This window comes from Vipera berus (assembly GCF_964194415.1).
Source record: "Vipera berus genome assembly, chromosome: 1".
In the NCBI taxonomy this organism is placed as follows: domain Eukaryota; kingdom Metazoa; phylum Chordata; class Lepidosauria; order Squamata; family Viperidae; genus Vipera; species Vipera berus.
The window spans coordinates 50,822,887-50,848,017 of NC_138202.1; the positions used below are offsets into that span (position 1 = coordinate 50,822,887).

Below are 25,131 nucleotides of genomic sequence, written 5' to 3' on the forward strand. Positions count from 1 at the left end.
TCCTACTAAATACCTTATGTTAAAACATTTGGTTCCCCTTGGCTCTCCTTCAACCTGCCCAGATTAGATTATAGTCTCAAACTTTTACCCTGGGCACTGGAACCACATTGGTTACTGCTGTCCAACAATGTAAAGTCCTTACTGCTGACTTCCTAAGTGTGATATGCCAGCCATTTGAGATTTCCTTTTCTATAGGGCTATCCAAATATCAAGAGTTGACAATGAAAATGTTGCAGGAAACCTTGCCAAAAACTTCACTGAAATTAAGCTTCTCTCCTTTATCCACATCTTGCATTCTTTGTATGTTCTGCCTTTTTTTCATAGCCACTTTAAGAGGCAAAAGTGATTAAAACAGTGGAAAAAAGGAAGGCTTGTCATGTTGTAGCTCTAAAGACTTCATAGTTCTCCAATTTAACTTTTAATAACAGTAGTATATCAAGTTGGTGGGTCAATGTAATTGTTGGTTTTTGAGATGACTCATTTCTGGAATTTGTTTCTTGTTATCCTAACAGTGTGAATTATTCCTATATTTGACAGGGCATGGACAGTGGCTTTGCAGGAGGAGAGGATGAAATTTATAATGTCTACGATCAGCCCTGGAGAAGTGGTAAAGACATGGCCCAAAATATATACAGACCAAGTAAAAATGTGGATAAGGACGTGTATGGTGATGATTTGGAATCAAGAATAAAAACTACTAACAGGTAGGGAAATTAATGTGAACCTCAGTGATTGGATTTTTGCAAGAAATATATTACATATTTCTTTTTTTCCTCTTGCAGGTTTGTTCCTGATAAGGAATTTTCTGGCTCAGATCGTAGACAAAGAGGAAGAGAAGGACCAGTTCAATTTGAGGAAGATCCTTTTGGTCTAGACAAATTTCTGGAGGAGGCAAAACAGCACGGGGGCTCTAAAAGACCTTCTGACAGCAACCGTCCTAAAGAACACGATCATGAAGGCAAAAAGAGAAGGAAAGAGTGAAAAACTGATTTCTCTCTGGCTTGCTGAGACTGAATTCAGAGCTTTAGCTCTGTGCTGAAAATAATGTACCATGAGTGTTCAAAGGTAACATTTCCCTACGGAATAGAGGAAAGAAAAAGCAGACTGCTGAATAACATAGGTTCTGCATCTTGGTTTCTAAGTATGTTCAGAGGAGTGATTTATTCTTTACTTTAAAATGTTATTCCAGATATATTCTTTTGTATATAATTTTGTCTATTTCTGCTATGTATTGTACTTGAAAAAAGGGAAGAGTACTAATTGATTTGCTCTGATGTAACTGTCCAGTTCCATTTAACCTTTATAGGAGCAGCTGCACTCAAATTAACTAAGATGAATATATACATACCAAAGTTTATTTTAATTTCTTTACATAGCAATTAAATAAAGGCTCCTTTTAATTGGTATTAGCAAGTATTTCATCTGACTGTTTTGTCTTCTTGACGTTTAACTTCAAGCTGAAAAATAATACAAAAAACAACTCAATACCCATTTTCAATTTTTAACCAAAATAAATATCTGGACTATGTATTATCCAAATATCTGGACTATATATTATCCATTGTTAAACAATATAGTCTGCATTATGTATGCAGATTACTACTGTATACCTTTCAGATATTGATACACATTGAACTTAAGCTATCCCTATAGCAGTGTACTTTTAATTAGAGATGCACATGATATGGAACTTTTATCTTGTCCCAGGCGCAGAAAAAACACCATTTATAAGACCTATTCTGGGTAGATTATCCCAACATTTGGAGCTGCTTTGTTGTAGGTTTTAGCCAAGACAAATTTTGGATTGTCTTGCAGGACAAGTAAAGAAATGCCACTACAATTCTGTTCCTCCCTTCCTTTTATCAAACGTACATGCTCTTTCCTGATCATTGAAGCACCAGCCTCTTCCTCTCCTTTGGTTGTTGCAACAACCTTACATAAATTCAAGCATAACAATATCTATGCTCCAGCCAGCATGCCAGTTCTTTCTACAATTGTCTCAATGTCTTCCCTTTGCTGTTACCTTTTATCATTGCTGGCTTTCCCTTTTCCTTGCTGCCTGCCATCTCAGAATGTACATTTTCATTCTAGCATGGACAGTCCACACCCAAAATGCTTTGTATATCCTGCTTTTACTGTTACTTCTTAATTGTAGAAACTGGGTTTTCTTAAATGTGTATAAATAACAGACTAATGAAGCTTTCTTTGAAATAAAGAGAGGTACTTGATATATCTTAAAAGAACTGAAATTACCTGTGACCCTTCAAAAGTATGATCTTTCAACAAAGCGTTATTGCGACTTTCTTCTGTAGCAAATCCAATCCAGCCAAAACCTTTATGGAATCCTGTTTGTACATTCTGAACATTAAAGAGAATACATTAGTTGATCCAGATATCTGAATAAATGTCCTCTTTTATATTTGGAAACACTATTCATGTTAGTTACTGCTTAAGAGTTTGTATTCAAACTTATGAATACACAAATTATATTATCTGTCAGGTAAACTAGAAACCATTTTCCAATACGCAACAACAAATTTGATAGAAACTGTTTCATGGAATAATAATTTGAGAATGGTATTGATATTTTTTCTTTTATTGATACAGAAAACTAAAATATATGCATTTTCAGCAAGTAACCCCCAATTCAATTCTGCATATTTTTGAATAGTTTTGTGTATGATCACACAATGTTAATTAATAATAAAGGATTTTAAAATGTTAGTTAGATAACATGTATTTGACTGTTTATATATGTTGGTATATGTGCTACTCCACTTCCAGAGATTCTATATGGCTTACAGTAATATAATTGTTAATCTTTTTAAAAAAATGTTAAAAATGCATAATTTGCAGCACAATACCTGAAATTACATACCAAGTCCTATTAATTATGGGGGAGTTTAAAACAAATGTCCCCTTCATGGATTACTGCCTTGTCGTGGCGAAGGGGCTTGCGTAATTCAATGAAGCTATGAGCTATGCCGTGCAGGGCCACCCAAGACGGACAGGTCATAGCCGAGAGTTCTGACAAAACGTGATCCACTGGAGAAGGAAATGGCAACCCACTCCAGTATCTTTGCCATGAAAACCCTATGGACAGTACCAAAAGGCAAAACAATATGATGCTGGAAGATGAGCCCCTCAGGTTGGAAGGCGTCCAATATGCTACTGGGGAAGAGCAGAGGGCTAGTACTAGTAGCGCCAGAAAGAATGAAGCGACTGGGCCAAAGCCGAAAGGACGCTCAGCTGTGGATGTGTCTGGTGGTGAAAGGAAAGTCCGATGCTGTAAAGATTTTTTCTCCATAGGAACCTGGAATGTAAGATCCATGAATCAAGGAAAGCTGGACGTGGTCAAACAAGAGATGACAAGACTGAACATCGACATCTTAGGTATCAGCGAACTAAAATGGACAGGAATGGGTGAATTTAATTCAGATGACCATCAGGTATACTACTGCGGACAAGAATCCCTCAGAAGAAATGGAGTAGCCTTCATAGTCAATAAAAGAGTAGGAAAAGCAATACTGGGATACAATCCCCAAAATGACAGAATGATCTCAGTTCGAATCCAAGGCAAACCATTCAATATCACAGTAGTCCAAGTCTATGCCCCAACCACCAGTGCTGAAAAGGATGAAATTGACCGGTTCTATGAAGCCCTACAGCACCTTATAGAACTAACACCAAAAAATGATGTCCTTATCATCATGGGGGATTGGAATGCTAAAGTAGGAAGCCAAAAGATAACTAGAATAACAGGCAAGTTTGGCCTTGGAGTACAAAATGAAGCAGGGCACAGGCTGATAGAATTTTGTCAAGAGAATACGATGGTCATAGCAAACACTCTTTTCCAACAACCCAAGAGACGGCTCTACACATGGACATCACCAGACGGTCAACACAGAAATCAGATTGACTATATGCTCTGCAGCCAAAGATGGAGAAGCTCTATACAGTCAGTAAAAACAAGACCAGGAGCTGACTGTGGCTCAGACCATGAGCTTCTCCTTGCAAAGTTTAGGATTAAACTGAAGAAAGTAGGGAAAAGCACTAGGCCACTCAGATATGAATTAAATCATATACCTGTTGAATATACAGTAGAGGTGACAAATAGATTTAAGGAATTAGATCTGATAGACAGAGTGCCTGAAGAACTATGGACAGAGGTTCGCGACATTGTACAACAGGTAGCAACCAAAACCATCCCAAAGAAAAAGAAATGCAAGACAGCAAAATGGCTGTCTGAGCAAGCTTTGCAAATAGCTGAGGAAAGGAGGGAAGCGAAAGGCAAGGGAGAAAAAGAAAGATATGCCCAATTGAATGCAGAATTCCAGAGAATAGCTAGAAGAGATAAGAATGCCTTCTTAAATGAACAGTGCAAAGAAATAGAAGAAAACAATAGAATAGGGAGGACCAGAGATCTTTTCAAGAAAATTGGAGAGATGAAGGGAATGTTTAATGCAAAAATGGGCATGATAAAGGACCAAAATGGCAGGGACCTAACAGAGGCAGAAGAGATTAAGAAGAGGTGGAAAAATTACACAGAAGAACTATACAAGAATGAGCTTAACGTCCCAGATAATCACAATGAGGTGGTCACTGACCTCGAGCCAGACATCCTAGAATGTGAAGTGAAGTGGGCCTTAGAAAAGCTGAGCAACAACAAAGCTAGTGGAGGTGACAGTATTCCAGCTGAGCTATTCAAAATCTTAAAAGACAGTGCAGTAAAAGTGCTACACTCAATTTGCCAGCAAATTTGGAAAACTCAACAGTGGCCACAGGATTGGAAAAGATCAGTTTACATTCCAATTCCAAAGAACGGCAGTGCCAAAGAATGTTCAAACTATCGCACCATTGCACTCATTTCTCATGCTAGTAAAGTCATGCTTAAAATCCTACAAGCTAGACTTCAGCAGTATGTGGGTCGAGAACTACCAGAAGTACAGGCAGGATTTCGAAGAGGCAGAGGAACTAGAGATCAAATTGCCAACATACGCTGGATCATGGAGAAAGCTAGGGAGTTCCAGAAAAACATCTAGAGATGGGAGTACCAGACCATCTTATTTGTCTCTTAAGAAACCTATATGCGGGTCAAGAAGCAACAGTGAGAACTGGACACGGAACCACTGATTGGTTCAAAATTGGGAAAGGAGTCCGGCAAGGCTGTATACTGTCGCCCTGCCTATTTAACTTATATGCAGAGCACATCATGAGAAAGACAGGGCTAGATGAATCAAAAGTTGGAATTAAGATTGCCGGAAGAAATATCAACAACCTAAGATACGCAGATGATACCACTCTAATGGCAGAAAGTGAAGAAGAACTAAAGAGCCTCTTTTTTGCGGGTGAAGAAGGAGAGTGCAAAACTTGGGTTGAAACTTAACATTAAGAAAACCAAGATCATGGCATCTGGCCCTCTCAATTCCTGGCAAATAGATGGGGAAGAAATGGAGGTAGTGACAGATTTTATTTTCCTGGGCTCCAAGATCACTGCAGATGGGGACTGTAGCCAAGAAATTAAAAGACGCTTGCTCCTCGGGAGGAAAGCCATGACAAATCTAGACAGCACACTAAAAAGCAGAGACATCACCCTGTCAACGAAAGTGCGTATAGTCAAGGCTATGGTCTTCCCAGTTGCAATGTATGGCAGTGAAAGCTGGACCATAAGAAAGGCTGAGCGCCAAAGAATTGAAGCCTTTGAACTCTGGTGCTGGAGAAGACTCCTGCGAGTTCCTTGGACTGCAAGGCGATCAAACCGGTCAGTCCTAGAGGAGATCAGCCCTGACTGCTCTTTAGAAGGCCAGATCCTGAAGCTAAAACTCAAATACTTTGGCCACCTAATGAGAAGGAAGGACTCACTGGAGAAGAGCCTAATGCTGGGAAAGATTGAGGGCAATAGAAGAAGGGGACGACAGAGAATGAGGTGGCTGGATGGAGTCATTGAAGCAGTAGGAGTGAGCTTAGATGGACTCCAGAAGATGGCAGAGGACAGGAAGGCCTGGAGGAACGTTGTCCATAGGGTCGCGATGGGTCGGACACGACTTCGCAACTAACAACAACAACAACAAAAAACAAATGTGTACTTATCGTATTAATCACTGGAAGTCAAATTACTCAAGGATAACTAAACCGTGTCTACAATCAGCTAAGAAAGCCAAACAAGACAGTGTATTTTCTTTTAAAGCAGTGATGAACAAGTGTTCAATTTCTCATGCATTGTACATTTGTAGCAAGTAATACTACAAAAAGCATTGGTATGCCAAGTACTAAAAGCTAAAGATGTCAGCTTTACAACAGTACGTGTATCATAAATTAATACTTATGCTTTATTTTGTACAGTGAAATGTAAGATCTGTATAAAATATTTTTATGCATTTCTAATTCCAGAACACCTAAGTTACAATAATGACAAAATCATTCCAGTAAAAAATAAGATAACCCATTAAAACATTAGGATTGCATTCTTGATAATGAACAGTTTTTATCTTTGAATTATTCCCACTATGATCATGGAAGAGAAGGTAATTTTTATATGATAATTTTGTCCTGGATCTCATACCTTACATTTATGTTCAAAACCTGAAAAAAATAGAACTGAAATTATCCACAGAAAAGGATAATCACTATCTTTACACAAAGCTTCTTGTCTTTATAAAAAATAACTTATTCTCCCCAGTTAGAAAAATGTTTACTAAGAAAATGGGGAAGTAAATAATTTAGCCTCATCAATTTGCTGCCCTACAAGTATGTTAAACTAAAAAGATAAAAGTAAAGGTTTTACTGGACAGTATTATGACTGTCCAGTTGTGTCCGACTCTAGGGGGGGGGTGCTCAGCTGAGGGAGCCAGCATTGTCTGAACACATTTCTGTGATCATGTGAACAGTAGGACTATATGCCAAGGCTCACGAAACACTGATACCTTCCCACTGAAGTATCTATTTATGTACTTGCATTAGCTTCATCAATTTGGTGTCCTACAAGTATGTTAAACTACAATCCTCATAATCCCTAAAGTGGCTAAAAATAAACTATGCAGGTTCAGAATTATGGAAAGTACAGTAGTGATGAAAAGTTTGAATCTTTATCCATAAGCTTGCAGTATTGCGACCTACAACAGAGGTCCCCAGCCTTTAGGGCACCAGGGACGGGTTCCATGGAAAGCATTTTTTCTGCGGACTGGAGAGTGCGTGGTTTTGTGTGCTGCCTGCATCCCACGGATGGGGCTTTGCTTGTTTGTGTGGACCGGTTGCTGGCATGCTGCAGCCCGGTACTGGTCCATGGACCGGGGTTGGGGACCCCTGACCTACAATGTTCATGGTGCTTGAATAAGAATTATTCAGGTAAGAAATTCTGGTTAAATGAACAGCACAAATGCTGCAGCATGTCCACTGAATAAACTGAGCCAATACTTTCACTGGAAAATTTAACTAGAGTAATCAGGTCTTTTAAGAAGTCAGATGCAAAAGATTTATACGATCTGAAGAGAAACCAGTCAGATGCAATTGAAACATGAAGGATCCACTCCATAAAATTAAACTAATTGGTTGTTACTACCAATTTTTGCTATTAACACAACTTTATGGTAGTGAATAATACCTCACCAAAAGATCTCTACAAACCTCTTGTCTCTACTTATGAAGGTAGAAAGGGCTACAGATCTATTGGCAAAGTCTCTGGTTTGCATCATTACACAGATTGTACGAAAATGCAATAACATTCCTAAGCTTTCCGTTTTTTCAGTTACCCAAAATCACTTAAAAAGCAAGGCATGCAATACACTAGGAAACTGCAAACATTCACAATGGCAAAGGATCTAAAGGCCACTTTTTAATTATCTAATATTACTGTTTGTGTGTTAGGAAAACATTGAATAAAAGTGATGTACATGGGAGAATACGAAGGAAATATTATCCCAAAAGCATGTTGGCAAACTAGATAGAGGAGCCTGAATAGTCTAGTAGGCTACTAAAACTTTTTATAGACAGTGAGATTAAGGTGGAATTCGTGGCCTCAATTTGCAATAGTTAATATATTCAAAAATATAAATGAGCTGAAGAAGTTCTGTAAAAATGAATAGTCAAAATATCTTGAAACTACTGAGCAGCACTGATCAACAGATAACTAGAATAGAGTAGAATACAGCTGTAAGGGACCTTGGAGGTCTTCTAGTCCAGCCCCCTGCTCAAGCAGGAGAATCTATATACCATCTCAAACAAGTGACTGTCTAGTCTCTTCTTAAAAATCTCCAGTGATGGAGCGCCCATGATTTCTGGAGGTAAGCTGTTCCACCGGTTAATTGTCCTCACTGTCAGGAAGCTTCTCCTTAATTCTAGGTTGCTTCCCATCATTTCTTGTCCTGCCCTCTGGTGCTTTGGTCAATAACCTAACCCCCTATTTTTGTAGCAGCCACTCAAATACTGGAATACTGCTAACATGTCATCCCTATTTCTTCTCTAGATTAGCCAAACCCAAGTCCTGCAGCCGTTCTTCGTATGTATTAGTCTCCAGGGCGTTGATCATCTTAGTTGCTCTTCTCTGATTTTTTTCCAAACTCTTAACATCTTTTTTGTGATATGGTGACCAAAATTGGCTGCAGTATTCCAGTTGTGGTCTTTCCAGGGTTTTATAAAGTGGTACTAATAACTCGTGTGATCTTGATTCTATGCCTGTTTATACAACCCAGGATTGTATTGGCTTTTTTTTGGCTGCTGCTGCACATTGCTGGCTCATGGTTAAGTGATTGTCTAGTACAGGGGTAGGCAACCTCGGCTCTTTTATGACTCATGGACTTCAACTCCCAGAATTCCTGAGTCAGCATAGCTGACTCAGGAATTCTGGGAGTTGAAGTCCATGAGTCATAAAAGAGCCGAGGTTGCCTACCCCTGGTCTAGTAGGACTCCATGGTCCCTCTCACAGTTAGTGTTTTTAAGCCAGGTCTTGCCCAATCTGTACTTGTACCTTTGATTTTTCCTACCTAAAGGTAAAACTGCTTTTCTCCACAATAAAACTCATTTTGTTGGATAGGGCCCATTGTTCAAGTTTGTCAAGACCTTTCTGGATCCTGAGTTTGTCTTCTGGGGATTGGAGTCACTGATACTAAAGGAGATGCTACCACTCACTAAAATTTCACATACTTTTCCCCTTAAATAATGTGAATGTGGGCTCAAACGTATTCAAATAAACTCATGATATGCTTGATGTCCTCATTCCACAGATGCGGCTTGCACCAAATTGTAGATCACAGTACTGCCAGATTAAAGAGTTTTAAAGAATTCCCAAACTTTTAACCACTTACATTAAAATAACCTAGAGCACTTTTCTTAAACTCTTTTCTATCAGGATCCCTTCCAATTTTTAAAAATTATGGAAGACTCCAAAAAAGCTTTTGTTTGTATGAGTTAATTTATTTATATTTACCATATTAAAAAAATTAAAGTTACACATTCACTGGCGTTACCTCTTCTCACAGTTGTTTGATGGGATTTTAATACTGGATTATTTTTCAACATACCGGTAAGTTTGCAAATAGTTTTGATTTCAGGAACCCGAGAGGCACTTTAAGAAACACTGCTGTAAAAGACAACGTTAGAGGAAACTGCCAGAAAACCTTGATAAATATCTACTTATGTTTATTTACCTACAATACTATTGTTCAAATACAATTTGAATATGTTTACATTGGATAAATCATTTAAGGACCATGATACTTACAAAAGGCAGGATGCATTTCTTCACAGGTCCAAATTGAGTAAAATATTCTCGTAGTTCATCTTTAAAAAATAGCATGTGGTCAGTAAAGTATAGATCAGGGCTTTTCAATCTTTTCACCCATTGTACCACTTTTAGTATATGGCAACATCTGAGTACTACCAGTAGCCTAGCAAGGTGTCAAAAACTTGATGACCAAAAAAAAAAAAAAAAGGAAAAAAGTGATGAAATACAGGTAGTCCTCAACTTACAACAGTTTGCTTAGTGACTGTTTGATGCTACAATGGCACTGAAAAAAGTGCCCAAGCCACAGCAGAGCAAGACACCTGCCTGCGTGGTGGCGCTCTTCCTCCTGTCCGAGGTTTTCATTGTTGTGAGCATTTCTGTTGAGGATTGGCAGCAGGGGTGGGGGTGTGTTTGGTTTTTATTCCCCCCCCCATCTGCTGGGTGGTTACAGCAGGTTTTGCTCACTTCACATGACCCTGGGACACTCTGACCATCATAAATATGAATCAGTTGCCAAGCATCTGAATGTAAATCACAAGACCCTGGAGATGCTGCAACATTCCACTTCTGCTGAGCCCTGACAGCCCTGCAGCTCCAGCCATCTCTAGCTCAGGCTTGTGCGGTGCTGCCATTCCCGTCCCACGCTACCACTTTCCTAGGATGGTTGCGTACCACCTGCCAGGTGCCAATGCACCACTGGTTGAAAAGCCCTGGTATAGATCATTTGATGCACTACATTTCTAAGAGCCAATTTCTCAATCAATGGGTGAACTATTGTGGGCTTAAGAAAATGACTGAGGGGCAGGGCTAGCCACCCTTGGGATAATACATTACACACATTTGATGGAAATGAGTGACTAAATGTAACTGATGCTGCTCAAAATGTTTGGCTTCAAATTTCAGAAAGTTCTACAACACAGCAAATAGCAATGGCAATGAGCTTTTGGGGAAACCACATCCTCCAATTGCTCAAAACATATAACCGAACTACAATTCACAAAATTGTACATTTGATTAATTTTTAACCTGCCTAATAATAGCTCTCTGATCAACATTATAAGAAAGGGTTAAAATTACAGATTTTAATTTAAATGAAACACAGATTAAATGTAGTCCCTGAATGAGAAAGGATTACTTTGCTCCTTTATCCATACAATAATAGATAAAGGCCAAAAAGTATTTTTTTTATAAAAAAGCAAACATAATCAACAGTCAGTAAGAAAAAATAGATTCAAATTCAAATTAACGATGGAACCCATTGCTTGAGACCACAGTTTACTCATAATATAAAAAAATTAATAAACAAATAAATAAAAATAATAAAATGAAACTATCTTCTGGGTTCATATAAGACAATGAACTATCACTATGCACACTGGTTGTCTATTCTAGATATATATAAGTTCCAATCTTTATATCATGTCCATTTATTCCAGAATTAGTGTACATAAAACCAAAACAAGCACACTACAGTAATTCTGTTCTACCTTGCAATCTGTACGGGAAACTACACAATATCGGCAACTCATTTGTTTCGGGCAATTAATAACATAATAAAAACAACAGAATAACAGAGTTAGAAGAGACCTTGGAGGTCTTCTAGTCCAACCCCCTTCTCAAGCCTATATCATTCCAGACAAGTAAGTGTCCAGTCTCTTCTTAAAAGCCTCCAACGATGGAGCACCTACAAATTCTGGAGGCAAATCGTTCCACTGGTTAATCGTTCTCACTGTTAGGAAACTTCTCTTTAGTTCTAGGTTTCTTCTCTCCTTGATTAGTTTCCACCTATTATTATTAATCACCTTTTATTATTACTATTATTAATTTTCGCCACATAGCCACAGTATACAAACGACCACACTGAAAATTTCCATACGGGCTCATCAGCGTCATCCTCCCCTGACTGGCGCCATCTAGTAGGCACCTTGATAAGAAGACAAGTGATCGCAGTCAAAACCCGGAATATCTCCTCAAAGCAAGAGGAATTGGCAAAGAAGACATCGGCTGAGATAGAAAGGTAGGAAAAATCCGCTTCAGCCTCTTCACAGGAAATAAATTGGAATTTCTGCCCAGTTAAGAGATGTCTCGGAGATATAACCCTACCCTTTGGCAGAACGAAAGCTTCAGTCACTGAAACCACCAGCGAGGGAAAATCCTTAATACCCCGTTAACCATCATAAGAAAATGCATTTTCCCTCACTCACTTTCCTCCACGTTCCAGGGTATTCGCCTAACAAAGACCTCGAAGACACGCCGAGAAACACCCCTCGCTGCCATCTTAAAATGAGGGACGGACCATCTTGTCCGGCTCAGGCGGTTTCCAGCCAATGGGAAGCTAGTTTCCGCTGCTTCGGTGGAGCGCGTGCAAGGTCACGCCTTGAGTTAAGATGGCGGCGGCCACGCGGGAAGAAGATGCGTTTCGTCGCCTCTTTCGTTTCTATCGGCGGTGGGAGGGGTCGGATCCTACCGGGGTGATTGACTTCTCGAAGCCAGCCGGGCGGCAGGTAAGCCGAAGGGAGCCCTCCAGCACTTCGCCCGGGCGGAACCTGCCAGTCTTTGCTGCCAGGAAGGTTTTCCTTTCGAGAGACCCTCCCCGTTTCCCCTGCACGTGCTGCGCGTTTTTCGTCATTCGGCGGATTGTGTGTATATCGGCGTGAAGGCTTAGCAGTAACAATCTGGGGAGGGTCTCCATTTGACACTGAAACATTATTGCGCGAAAAGACTTGCTCGGCCAATTTTAATTAGTCGATACCTCATGTTTTCAGTGTCTAAGAGCCCCCCCTCCTCCCCAGTGCAGCGTTAAGCAAAGTATTGGCCGTATTTGAACCTGCTAAATCGTAAAGCATTGTTTACTACTTACAGTGGCAGCCTTGAGGATAAATCATGTTCTAGTTAACATAAACGATGTTTAAAAGTATCCTGGTCAGATAACATTTGCCTGTTATGTCTCTGGTTCAAAACTCGGCATAATTTTTTTAAAAAAGTAGTATGGCGTATCGGTTAGGGGAGTAGGAAGATCGGATTTTAATCGATCCTCAACTACAGAAAGTTGGTGATTTGCAGCGAGTTGCTGCTGCCTGTCAGTCCAACTTACCTCATTGTTCTGTGAAACTAGATTGCAAGTGAAATTTTGAAATCTACAGGTGAAACTCGAAAAATTAGAATATCATGCAAAAGTTCATTTATTTCAGTAATGCAACTTAAAAGGGGAAACTAATATATGAGATAGACTCATTACATGCAAAGCAAGATAGTTCAAGCCGTGATTTGTCATAATTGTGATGATTATGCGTACAGCTCATGAAAACCCCAAATGCACAATCTCAGAAAATTAGAATATTACATGCAATCAATAAAACAAGGAGTGTACATAGGACAATATCGGACCTCTGAAAAGTATAAGCATGCATATGTACTCAGTACTTGGTTTGGGACCCTTTTGCAGCAATTGCTTCCTCAATGTGGCATGGCATGGAAGTTATCAGCCTGTGGCACTGCTGAGGTGTTATGGAAGACCAGGATGCTTCAGTAGCGGCCTTCAGCTCTTCTGCATTGTTCGGTCTCATGTCTCTCATCTTTCTCTTGGCAATGCCCCATAAATTCTCTATGGGATTCAGGTCAGGCGAGTTTGCTGGCCAATCAAGCAGAGTAATCCCACGGTCATTGAACCAGGTTTTGGTGCTTTTGGCAGTGTGGGCAGGTGCCAAGTCCTGCTGGAAAATGAAGTCAGCATCCCCATAAAGCTCGTCTGCGGAAGGAAACATGAAGTGCTCCAGATCTGGTAGACGGCTGCGTTGACCCTGGATTTAATGAAGCACAGTGGACCAACACCAGCAGATGACATGGCTCCCCAAATCAACACAGACTGTGGAAACTTCACACTGGACTTCAAGCATCTTGCAGTGTGTGCCTCTCCATTCTTCCTCCAGACTCTGGGTCCTTGGTTTCCAAATGAGATGCAAAAGTTGCTCTCATCAGAAAAGAGGACTTTGGACCACTGAGCAACAGACCAGGTCTGTTTTTCTTTAGCCCAGGTAAGACGCTTCTGACGTCGTTTGTTGTTCAGGAGCGGCTTGACAAGAGGAATACGACATTTGAAGCCCATGTCCAGGATCCGTCTGTGTGTGGTGGCTCTTGATGTACTGACTCCAGCCTCAGTCCACTCCTTGTAAAAGTCCCCAACACTTTTGAATGGCCTTTTCCTGACAATCCTCTTCAGGCTGCGGTCATCCCTGCTGCTTGTGCACCTTTTTCTTCCACACTTTTCCCTTCCACATAACTTTCTATTAATGTGCTTTGATACAGCACTTTGGGAACATCCAACTTCTTTTGCAATTACCTTTTGAGGCTTTCCCTCCTTATGGAGAGTGTCAATGATAGTTTTCTGCACAACTGTCAGGTCAGCAGTCTTCCCCATGATTGTGATTCCTACTGAATCAGACTGAGAGACCATTTAAAGGCTCAGGAACCCTTTGCAGGTGTTATGGCTTAGTTAGCTGATTACAGTGGGAGACTTTGAGCCTAGAATATTGCACCTTTTCACAATATTTTAATTTTCTGAGATTGTGGATTTGGGGTTTTCATGAGCTGTAAGCCATAATCATCACAATTATGACAAATTACGGCTTGAACTATCTTGCTTTGCATGTAATAAATCTATCTCATATTAGTTTCCCCTTTTAAGTTGCATTACTGAAATAAATGAACTTTTGCACGATATTCTAATTTTTTGAGTTTCACCTGTAAGTGAATGAGTGAAAATCCACTTGATTAATGTTGGATGAAATAACACAATGATCACATTCCTTTCAAGAACTGCTGGGATCTTAGCCTTCTGATGGACAATACGAACCATGAATATTACCCTGATCAAACAGAACTTTGTTTTAATGTACACCAGATAATTGTATTCTTGTACTGTTATATTTTTAGTCTGAAGAGAGATTACTGCATTGTAAACATTGACTTGTATACTATGCTTGTACCATAATGTACCAAAAAGGAAGATGTGTTTCCTTTTATGATCTTTGACTTTTAATAACAGGTGATAAAAGTTCAGTAACCAATTCTAAAAGAAATTGTATAGGAGCATAACATACAGTAGAAACTATGATGCCATATGAAATTTTTTTTGCATCCTACTAGTTAGCTGAGTAAAATTATGTACAGGTTCTTATTTTTTTAAACAAGTTTGGTATTATCAGAAAGAAAAATCTTTTGCATATTTCTTTTTGTATCCTGATACCATTATCTTCTCAAGATAGTTAGAATTTATCTGTTGAAGAGAAAATCAGTCATGTACCAGATATTTGCAGCCTGATAAGGATTAAGTCCTGTCTTCAATAACAAAAGATCCCTTTTAATTTAACTAACAATAACATATTTAAAATTACAACAAAGTATTGTTTTCTGACTTGTGCCAGTTCTTGGACAGGTGAATTAGTCCTCAGTTAATAAAGTAATGAATGCAGTATAGGAACAATTTTCCCAAGAGACTTTCTGACATAGAAAGTAAACTGTTTGGATCATAGGATTACCTATTTATACTCTAGCATAATTTGTAATTTAAATTAAAATCCTGTATCTGCAAGAGTTGGATGTTTATCCATTATCCCATTCAGAGTGGAATTCTGGTCTATCACAGGATATAAATTGTGGCTTACTGGTTTTAGCATTTCCAGAGTTATTAGTTATTATAAATATCAAATTATTTGCAGGAAGAAAAGCAAGCTATTTGTCAGAACGTTGTGATTTCAGATTGAATTATCTTACTATTGAATCAGGAATAAAATGTAATGAACTTCTTCATAGTTCCTAATTAAGTACTATTTATTTTCTGGTACTTGACCATTTTCATATCGTTACATCGCTTTTGAAAAGCTAAAAATCAGCATATATTGTATGTTTAAATATATGTGGTTTACAAGCATTCAGAATCCAAATAATCATGCGTTACTGGGACATTTAAGATATTTTAAATAAAGTATTCATCTTTGTTACTGTTGACTCCTGGTGACTGCCTATACCAGGGGTGTCAAATTCGCAACATCACATGACGTGTCGCAATGTGTCGTGACTTTTTTTGCCATTGCCGGCAATGGGGTGGGCACGGTTTCACTATGATGCATTCACCCCGTGGGCTGGCACTTTGACACCCCTGGCCTATACAAAGTCCCTGCAGTCTTCCTGGCAAGATTTTGGAAGTGGTTTGCCATTGCCTTCTTTTTAAGGCTGATACAGTGCCTGGCCATGGTCACCCAGCTGTGATTAGAACTCACAATGTTCCAATTTCTAGCCTGGTGCTTTAACTTCTGTACCAAACTGGGGTTCTTTGATACATTTTAATACAAATATACATACAAATATAAGGTTAATTTCATGGTTGTGAAATCAGGTCTAGAAATAGATACCACAAAGATTCCAGGAATACTATTTAACCTTTGTAAATTATAATAGAATTTTGACAGGCTGTCAAGAGTTTCTCTTTGTCTCATTTTACATCAAACAGAATCAAGACAAGTTATTTTGAATTTTTTTCTCATGCTTTCCATTTTCCCAGATTCAGTTGCCATTTCACTTTACTTAAAGGCTTGATCTTTTCTTCATCAAAATTATTGCTACATTCCTTTACCCTTCTGAGGAATGGGTAGAGTTGGTAGTATTTACTTCTGGTTTCTTTTACTTCTTTTTACTTTTACTTTTCAATAAGAATCTATGAATATCTTTCTGGGTATCTGATATTCAAGATTTTTTTTTTAACTAGGTAGTCAGCTGTCCTCTGAAGTTAACCTCAGTAAGTGATCAAGATGCCTACAGAGCAGGATTACATCCAGTTACCCAGTGGAAAGCTTATGGTCTAGATAATTATCCAGGTGAGCATATTTGGGATATCTCAGCATACATGAAATCTAAATTTAGTCACTAGAGCAAATGATAATGTATGCAACATTTTTGGAAGAGACATGTTATAATACTTACGTTTCTGGTTTTTTCAGTGTTCATAAGTTAAATATCCGAGTCAGGCCACATCTATATTTTTTCTTTTTCACCCATTTTTATTTTTTATCTAGGATTCATATATATTAATAATCCCTTTCTTCCGGGCTCTCAGTGCCATTGGGTGAAGCAATGTCTAAAGAAATATACCCAGAAACCTAATGTGTGTAATTTGGATATGCATATGTCTTCTGAGGAAATTACTGATATCTGGGAGAAGAGTAAATTTCAGCTTCGGTAAGTCCTATCTCTGAGTTATCTCATAACATATTTGGTAAGATATGATAATAAGTACCTGGTTTTTGTTTACTTTTCCAACACTTATTTGATATATTTTTCAACATTTTCACTAATCTCACCAGTGTAAGATGCCATCTGTAAAACATTTTGTATAAGTTTTCTTTGTAAGCCACCACTTTCATTAATTTAGCATTTCTTTCCCATAATCTTTGCCAATTTTCTAATTCTATATTATGTCCAAAGTTCTTGTGGGATGATAACAGACTTATAACCCATTATTTCACATTCAGTTGTTAAGCAAATCACCATAATTGTAAATGAGACATCATATGACAATGACTTATGATTTCTATTTCTTCATGTACTCTGCTGATTGTAAACCTCTTGTGCAGCACACAAATGACGATCAGGTGATCACAGGATGCTGCAACAGTTGTAAATTGAGGATTGGTCACAAAGGCTTTACCCCATAGTAACTTAGAATGGTCATTAAATGAGGATTTAGTAAGCAATGACTGTCTGTATGGTTGCCCATCTCAAGGCATAAATATATCTACTATTCTTTCTTCCTCCTATTTAATATTTTTAATATTGAAAAATTGCACCTGGAACTCTGTGGGGAGCCAGTGTAACTCATAAAGTAGATATGTTTTGTGAAACACCCTTAAACTACCTGAGCCACTGCATTCTGAACCAAGTTTCCTGATAGTGTTCAAGGGTAGCCTCATGTAGAGTGTATTCCAAAATCCAATTGAGAGGTAACTAAATCATGAATAATCATGAGCAGATCCTTCTAATCCGGCAATGGGCACAATTACAGAAGGTAAAGTTTGCTCCCCAGCAAATCTCTGGCAGTCAGAGAGCAGACTCCACCAGGAATTTCATGCCCCACACTCATCAGTCACCAGTAGTCCTGGATAAATCACTAGTTCCAGTCAACAGTGGTAGTGAGATAAGTCTAGTGCTAGCTAGACCCTTGTTTTCTGAGGTACTTCAGATGTTACATACTCTGATTTTTAAAATCTACATGAATCCACTGGAAGAGGTTTTCCACTGGATCAGAGAACATCAACACCAGTATGCTGATATACTCATTTCTGTATCTCTGCCCCAGCCATCCAAGTGAAATTGTCAAGGTTCTGCCTGAATCTCTGGAAACTGTAAGAGTTTGGATGGGAAGAACAGGCTTCAGCTGAATCCTATCCACAGTAATCGATATGTCATTGTTCCTAAACTATCCTTCTTCCACCTTGGTGAATATTTTTTGTGTGTGCATTGGATTTCTAAAAATGCACTATAGATCACATTTCTCTCTTCAGATAACTCCAGGTAGCCCTCGACTTACATCAGTTTGTTTAGTGACCTTTCAAAGTTACAACATCACTGAAAAAAGTTTTGACCATTGCAGCATCCCCATAGTCACCTGATGAAAATTCAGACATTTGGTAACTGACTCGTATTTATGACAGTTGCACTGTCGTGGAGTCATGTAAATCACCTTTTGCAACCTTCTGACAAGCAATGGGGACGCCAAATTCACTTAACAACCATGTTGCTAACTTAACAGTTATAGTGATTCACTTAATAACTGCGGCAAGAAAGGTTGTAAAATGAGGAAAAAATTGCTTAACAAATGTTTCACTTAGCAACAGAAATTTGGGGCTCAGTTGTGGTCATAAGTCGAGAACTACCTGTATTAAATTTATTGACCAGTTTTATTTAGAACTATGTCAGGGATTTCATTTTATTTATTAATTTGTTATGCTATCCATCTCTCCGATAAGGCAACTTTTCCGTGGCAAACTTATGCAAAGCTTTTTATAACTGAAACTGCTTGTGATTGTGTTGTTCTTTATCTTTTTAGAAACAAAAGTGCCACTAAATCACAGCCAAAAAGCTTATTGGAAAGGTTGCGCTGGGTAACTCTAGGTTACCACTATAACTGGAATACAAAGGTATGCAAGGGGCAATAGAATCTCTTAAAAGATGTGACAGCAGATATTTGTTTTTATTTTTTCTGTGGATGGCACCAAGGGCAACAATCAGACATCAGGGTTTTAAACCCCAAATATTCTATTCAGAATATAAACCTGGACTAAAAAGAAAACATTCTTTATCAGCCAGCTACAGACAAGGTTAACTCAATGAGCTTTGAGTTTTTTATTGTCTGGTCTTCATAAGAAACTGACCTCTTACCAACCTTCTAAGTATAAAATTCTGGGCCCTGATAATGTAAAGAGGGGCTGATCTTATGGAATGTTACAAAAACTGCTAATTATATAATCGGTCTTTTAAGTCATTTAAGCATTGTTGACAAAAACAACTATGAGGACAGTGTACACTGATGCTCTGAAGTTGCTTTAAGTCACAATTGAGAAAATTAGTTAAATCACACTGCAAAATTGCTGTTTCAGTTAAAAACATTTAACTAAATTTCTTGTAAACTATAACAGAGAAATTGATTCAGATAATAAGACTTCATATTTTAAAGAGTTGTTATACTTGAGCTTGCAATAAAGAAATCTGATTATTTTCCTTCTATAACTTTGGCATTCTGGGCTTTAAGCCAGATGGTAACCTGAAGTTCACTTTAGATTATTAAAAAGTAGCATAATTTAAATTTAGATCACTTTGAAACATTCCTTATACGCTGGCTTTATTACTTAAAAGTTCTATTTGCAACTTTTTTGCTCTTTCGACTAGAAATATTCAGCAGATAACTATACCCCCTTCCCATCTGATCTGGCTTTCCTGTCAAAGCAAGTGTCTAAAGCTTGTGGATTTCCCAACTTCCAAGCAGAAGCAGGGATCCTGAACTATTACCACTTTGATTCATCTTTAGGAATTCATGTGGATGAATCTGAACTGGACTTTTCTCCACCTCTTTTATCATTCAGGTAAGCAGTGCAAATATTTTTAGATGTACAGATATGTATGTTTCACACATTCTGACAGGTGCAGACCTACATTTCTGGATATAATAACTAGAAACTAGGCATTTTAGGGCCAAAGGTTACCTATACTATGTGAAAGCCAAAATAGTAGCATTTTATTTATTTCATCTTTCTTTTTTCAGTGGCACATTTTATTTGCCTCACATAATTTTATGATATATCTACATGAACGCTACCACTCAGGCTATCTGTTTACCTAGGGGTCTCCAAGTTGTTGGGTACATTTGAAATTTTGAGGGGATATTAATTAGTGGAACAGCTTGCCTCCAGAGGTTGTGGTGCTCCATCACTGTAGGTTTTTAAGAAGACATTGGACAGCCATTTGTCTGGAATGGTATAGGGTCTCCTGCATTGCGAACAGGGTTGGACTAGAAGACCTCCAAAATCCCCTCCAACTCTGTTATTCTGTAATTCATACCATCCATCGCATGTTAAGATCACTTGGGTAGACCCTGCTCATGAACCCATCTATTGGCCTGCGGACAATGTAAGCACTAAGAGAATAGCCAGTTACAGAACACTGTCCAAGAGAAGGGTGACTAGCTCCCACTCTTTCTAGATAGTTTAAGTAGCTTGCTCATCTGAAATTTTACAAGGTAAAAACTAGTGCTAGGCAAAACTTTAATAATTAATTTAATAGTTAATTTAATTAAATAAGCTTTAATTATTCAGCTGAATCTTCATTTTCATTATTTTTCTTTAATAAATCATTTGTACTGGTGTATTTTAGAATATGATGTTGATGATGTCAAGGTAATGATTTAGAAGCTAACCAGCTGATGGATTGTGAAATGTATGATGTAATGATGGGAATGAGTCAGCAGGGTCTATGTCCCTTTAAGAGCCAGCTGGGTCTGTATCCCTTTAAGAGCTTTGTATAAAAGGGAAGGCTCTGCTGCTATGTTCTCTCTCTTTTGTTTCCTGCTGTAATTACTGTTGGATCCTGATGTATTAGCTCATGTATGTATATTGTTCCTGGTGTATGATATTGTAGATAGTGTAAGATAAACCACCATTTACTATAGGCCAGTTTTACTTTGTTTACTCCTGGGTTATCTTAGTGCAATAAGACTGTGCATGCTCTGACAGGTTATGGGCCCAGAGTGAGGAGAAACCCAGTGAGAGCTTGAGAAGTTAAGGTCTATGTCCCTTTAAGAGCCAGCTGGGTCTGTATCCCTTTAAGAGCTTTGTATAAAAGGGAAGGCTCTGCTGCTATGTTCTCTCTCTTTTGTTTCCTGCTGTAATTACTGTTGGATCCTGATGTATTAGCTCATGTATGTATATTGTTCCTGGTGTATGATATTGTAGATAGTGTAAGATAAACCACCATTTACTATAGGCCAGTTTTACTTTGTTTACTCCTGGGTTATCTTAGTGCAATAAGACTGTGCATGCTCTGACAGGTTATGGGCCCAGAGTGAGGAGAAACCCAGTGAGAGCTTGAGAAGTTAAGGCTTGTGGTTTGTGGTGGTAGCAGGCAACATGGACTCCGTCAGCATAATGGGAGAAGGTTTCGTAGTATCTCGTCTGAATGAGACAAACTACCTCTCCTGGAGTCTGACAATGGAGATGTACCTGAGAAAGGAGGAATTGTGGATAATAGTTACTGATTCACCTGCAGCCCTGGATGATGGGGACCAGAGAAAGAATGAGAAAGCATTGACCAGCATAATCCTGAGTTTGGAGGATAGCCTGCTGATACCTGTGAGTGGTCTCCAGTCTGCTAAAGAGTGCTGGGAAGCTTTGTGCAGTGTATACATGAGAGAGACTGCAAGCAGCAAAGTAATGCTGACAAGAAAGCTATATAAAGCCCAGCTGAAACCAGGAAAGAGCATGTCTACTCATTTGCAGTCCATGAGAAAGAAGTTCCTAGAGTTAGAAGAAAGAGGAATGACTTTTACTGATGTACATAAGGTGTATGTGGTGCTCAGTTCATTGGACACTTCATGGGACATCCTAGTGACCCGTTTAGATTCCATGTAGGAGAAGGACTTAACCATGAGTTATTTGACTGGCCAGTTGCTGGAGGAGGAACAGAAATTGCTGAAAAGGCAGCAGAGAGGGGGTAACAACGTACAGACGAGGCCTACAACTGCAATGTCCAAAGATGCCAGTAGAGCAGCTGAGAACATTTGTGTGGTGAAATGCTGCTTCACATGTGGTTCTTCAGAACATCTCCAGACACAATGCCCTGAGAAGAGAAACAGAGGAGCAACGAAACATGATCATAGAACTACACAACCGACATTTTCCTTGGCAGCAACTTTAACAGGGAAACACTATTGGGTGTTGCACAGTGGGGCAAGTCAGCATATTGCAAATGACCCACAAATGTTTTCAAACCTAGGACCAGCTAAACCAGGGGTCGGCAACCTAAACACTCAAAGAGCCATTTGGACCCATTTCCCACAGAAAACACGGAGCCACAAAACCCTTTTGACATCTAAAATGAAGATAACACTGCATGTATCGTTTTTTACCTTTATGCTATGTATAAAAAAACTATAGTGTGTTGCATTTATGAAATCAATGAACTGCTACAAAGAAAACAATTTTTTATTTCTGCATGCAACAAAAACATTTTGAACTCCAAAAAAAGATGCTGGGTTTTCAAATAAAATACTCAATGTCTCTTTGAGTCCTGCTCGTATTTATGAAATAAAAAGCAGGTGCAAACTATAAAAACTAAAAATAGAAAAATAGAAAAGAAAAAAATTGCAAGGGGGGGGAGAAAAGGACAGGAGAAAGAGTTGGGTCAAGAAACATAATGAAAACCATGCTGGCTGAGGAATTCTGGGAGTTGAAGTCCACAGGTCTTAAAAGTTGCCAAGGTTGGGCAACACTGGTTTACACAGCACATTTCCATGTGTCTGCAGTGCAAGTCAGAACTGTAGCCATGTTCTTGCCCTTGGGGTGGAAGGTTGGCACCCCACATGGCCTCTCAGCAGCAAGGAGGATTGGAACCCCGCTCACAGAGCAAAGCTTGCAAGTTTCCTTGTGGTCTAACTTGGCACAAAGTTCTTCCACTCTAGAAGCCAGGAGGCAGCAAAGGAAGCTGCTCTGTGCCTGGAACCCTCCTTCTCTGCACCAAGTGTGTCACCACCTAACGGGGAGGCCACCAATGTAAGCCCTGTCCTGCATTCTGCTTGCGGGGAAAACCCAGCGCTGTGGACTAATTGTTAACTCTTCCTGATTCCAGATTGATTTTTTCTTCATCTTGGGATGCCAAGCAGTTCCTGACCTCTCATCCTTCATCCCACATTCCATATGTCTGTTCCCCACCCCCTTTGTAAATAAAAAGATTTCTTAAAACGTCTGTGCATTTCTCATGCCTTGAGGGAGGGCTACACAGGTCTGAGGTCCTGGTAATGGGGAATGTATCTTGCGAGAAGGTGGGGAAGGGGGTGGCCATTCAGGTCCCCCTGGCTCTTACAGCTTTTTTCTCTCACTGTTCCCCTCCTTCTTTTCGCTCCTGAGCCTGCCAGAGCTCTTGGGAAATTGATAGATGCCTATCACGGGGGGTGGGGGGTGTCACCTGCATTTCAAAGCTGCAGGCCCAGGCAAATAGAAATGTAGCCCGTTTGCGCAGATCCACTTGGCCAAGGGTGCTGGGGGTCGCAGGCGGCGGCCCGGGAATCAATTTGGAGGTGAGCGGCCGAGAGGTGTTCGTGTGACCTTGAAGCGGCCACCTTTGGAAGAACCAACATTGCTCCAGCCAGGCTCGAGCTGGGCAGAGCAGGCAATGGGAGACGAGTGGGCTGATCGCTTTCCCGGCAGCCAGGACTCCGGCGCGCCTTCCCGGCCAGCAGGGCCAATGGTAGCACCAGCTAGGGATCACATGAACTGCGCTCCCTCAGGGCCACGGCTTGTGGGAGGGCTGGTCTACTCAGTGGAGGCTCCAGCAGGCCACTCCCAGCGGGGATCCTGGGGATGCCCCATGCGGCTCCCCACCCACGTGCGCCTCGGACGGGGCCAGCCCGGGAAAGGGACTTCCTGGCCGCGCTTCTCCCAGGGGGCGAGGTGCCCAGGCGCAGGGCCAATCAGGAGCCCTGCGAGGGGGCAAGCCTGCATGAAGAGCCACGCCCTTTCTGTGGGGGAGGGACACATTGAGGGAGTCAACCAATCGTGGGACATAGATTCTAATGGGAGTGGAGTGCTGGTGTAAAGCCAGCCCAATTGGAATGTCCACGGTATGTTAGCTTGTCAGAGAAGAGTGTGAGGCTGGCTGGCCAGGTGAGCAGAAGATCAGAGAGAGAGAGAAGGGAAGCGCAAGTGCCTCTCTCTATCTCTGTCTCTCTCTGCAAATGGCAGAGGAGGACTGGGAGCTGCAGTAGAAGGCTGAAAGAGCCGCATGTGGCTGGCCGACCCATGAGCTAAACAAACATTTGTTAGCTTGACAAATGGACAACAGTCTGCTGTTAAAGGGGAAGGTAAAGTTTATGTAACTGGTATAGGAGAAATGGATAATGTATTATGTGTACCACAGACCATAATTTATTCAGTATTTCGAGCTTGGATAACATGGGGTATGAAGTACTGTTTGCAAACGGTTAATACACTATTAGGAAAGGTGGGAGGATTTGTGCACAAGGTGTTAAGCTGGATAATTTATACATGTTAGGAAAGAAGCAGGGTGATTGTGCACGAACACTTAAAAACACTCTCACACATAATAATTGCATACATTTATTACAACGGAGGTTAGGTCATGCAAGTTTTAGAGTGCTGCAAAGGATACCAGACGTAGCTGAAGGACTTAAAATTAAGCAATGCAACACATATTAAGATTGCGCTATTTGTAAGGAGTCAAAGTCCAGAGTGTATCCTGTAAGTAAGAAAAGTTAAAGGCAAACAAACAGAGTTTTGCAGTTAGTGCACGCTGATTTAGTTGGTCGTATGGCCAGCTGCAAACAGACGGGAACAGAGTTCATGTCTGACAACTTCCAAAAGTGTTTGAGGAATTTAGGCATAAGGCATAGACGTACAAACCCATACTCGTCGGCAGAAAACAATATGGCTGAACGGAGGAATGGCGTATTGCAAAACATGAAATACTGTTGGCAGATGCAGGAATGAGTAAAACATACTGGGGGGAAGCCATGAAAACAGCCAACTACTTGGTAAACAGGGTATGGAGCATTGCTATCAATGAAACTCCATATTTCCTGTTACATGGAAGGAAACCTTCATTGGCTCACCTAAGGAAGTTGGCAGTTAAGCCTT

At 39.9% G+C, this 25,131-nt stretch overlaps 3 protein-coding genes across 4 annotated transcripts in view; 2 read left to right on the top strand and 1 right to left on the bottom strand.

Moving 5' to 3' along the window:
* The window catches only part of SNW1 (SNW domain containing 1), a 19,311-nt gene extending 17,898 nt beyond the window's left edge, over nt 1–1,413 (top strand). For both annotated transcript variants that reach the window (XM_081313648.1, XM_081313649.1), the window contains exons 13-14: nt 538–704; nt 783–1,413. In XM_081313648.1, coding sequence (XP_081169774.1) covers nt 538–704; nt 783–981 — 366 coding nt within the window. In that variant the 3' untranslated portion in view covers nt 982–1,413. The remainder of the gene's footprint in view (nt 1–537; nt 705–782) is intronic.
* Nucleotides 1,222–12,088, bottom strand: SLIRP (SRA stem-loop interacting RNA binding protein). The gene is made up of 4 exons (XM_081313651.1): nt 11,923–12,088; nt 9,716–9,774; nt 2,254–2,358; nt 1,222–1,457 (listed from the first exon to the last, which is right to left on the bottom strand). The coding sequence occupies exons 1-4, from the start codon at nt 11,993–11,995 to the stop codon at nt 1,419–1,421; spliced, it is 276 nt and encodes a 91-aa protein (XP_081169777.1). The 5' UTR covers nt 11,996–12,088; the 3' UTR covers nt 1,222–1,418.
* ALKBH1 (alkB homolog 1, histone H2A dioxygenase) overlaps nt 12,020–25,131 on the top strand; it is a 22,214-nt gene continuing 9,102 nt past the window's right edge. Inside the window, exons 1-5 of the mRNA XM_081313650.1 lie at nt 12,020–12,222; nt 16,482–16,590; nt 16,789–16,951; nt 18,819–18,909; nt 19,658–19,851. Of these exons, the coding sequence (XP_081169776.1) occupies nt 12,106–12,222; nt 16,482–16,590; nt 16,789–16,951; nt 18,819–18,909; nt 19,658–19,851 (674 nt within the window). The 5' untranslated portion in view covers nt 12,020–12,105. The remainder of the gene's footprint in view (nt 12,223–16,481; nt 16,591–16,788; nt 16,952–18,818; nt 18,910–19,657; nt 19,852–25,131) is intronic.

Coding starts and splice junctions, on each gene's coding strand:
- SLIRP (XM_081313651.1), bottom strand. CDS start 11,995: ATGGCAGCGAGGGGTGTTTCTCGGCGTGTCTTCGAGGTCTTTGTTAGG. Junction 9,775..11,922: donor ACCCTGGAACGTGGAGGAAA/GTGAGTGAGGGA, acceptor TATTTTTTAAAG/ATGAACTACGAGAATATTTT. Junction 2,359..9,715: donor AGAAATGCATCCTGCCTTTT/GTAAGTATCATG, acceptor TTTAATGTTCAG/AATGTACAAACAGGATTCCA.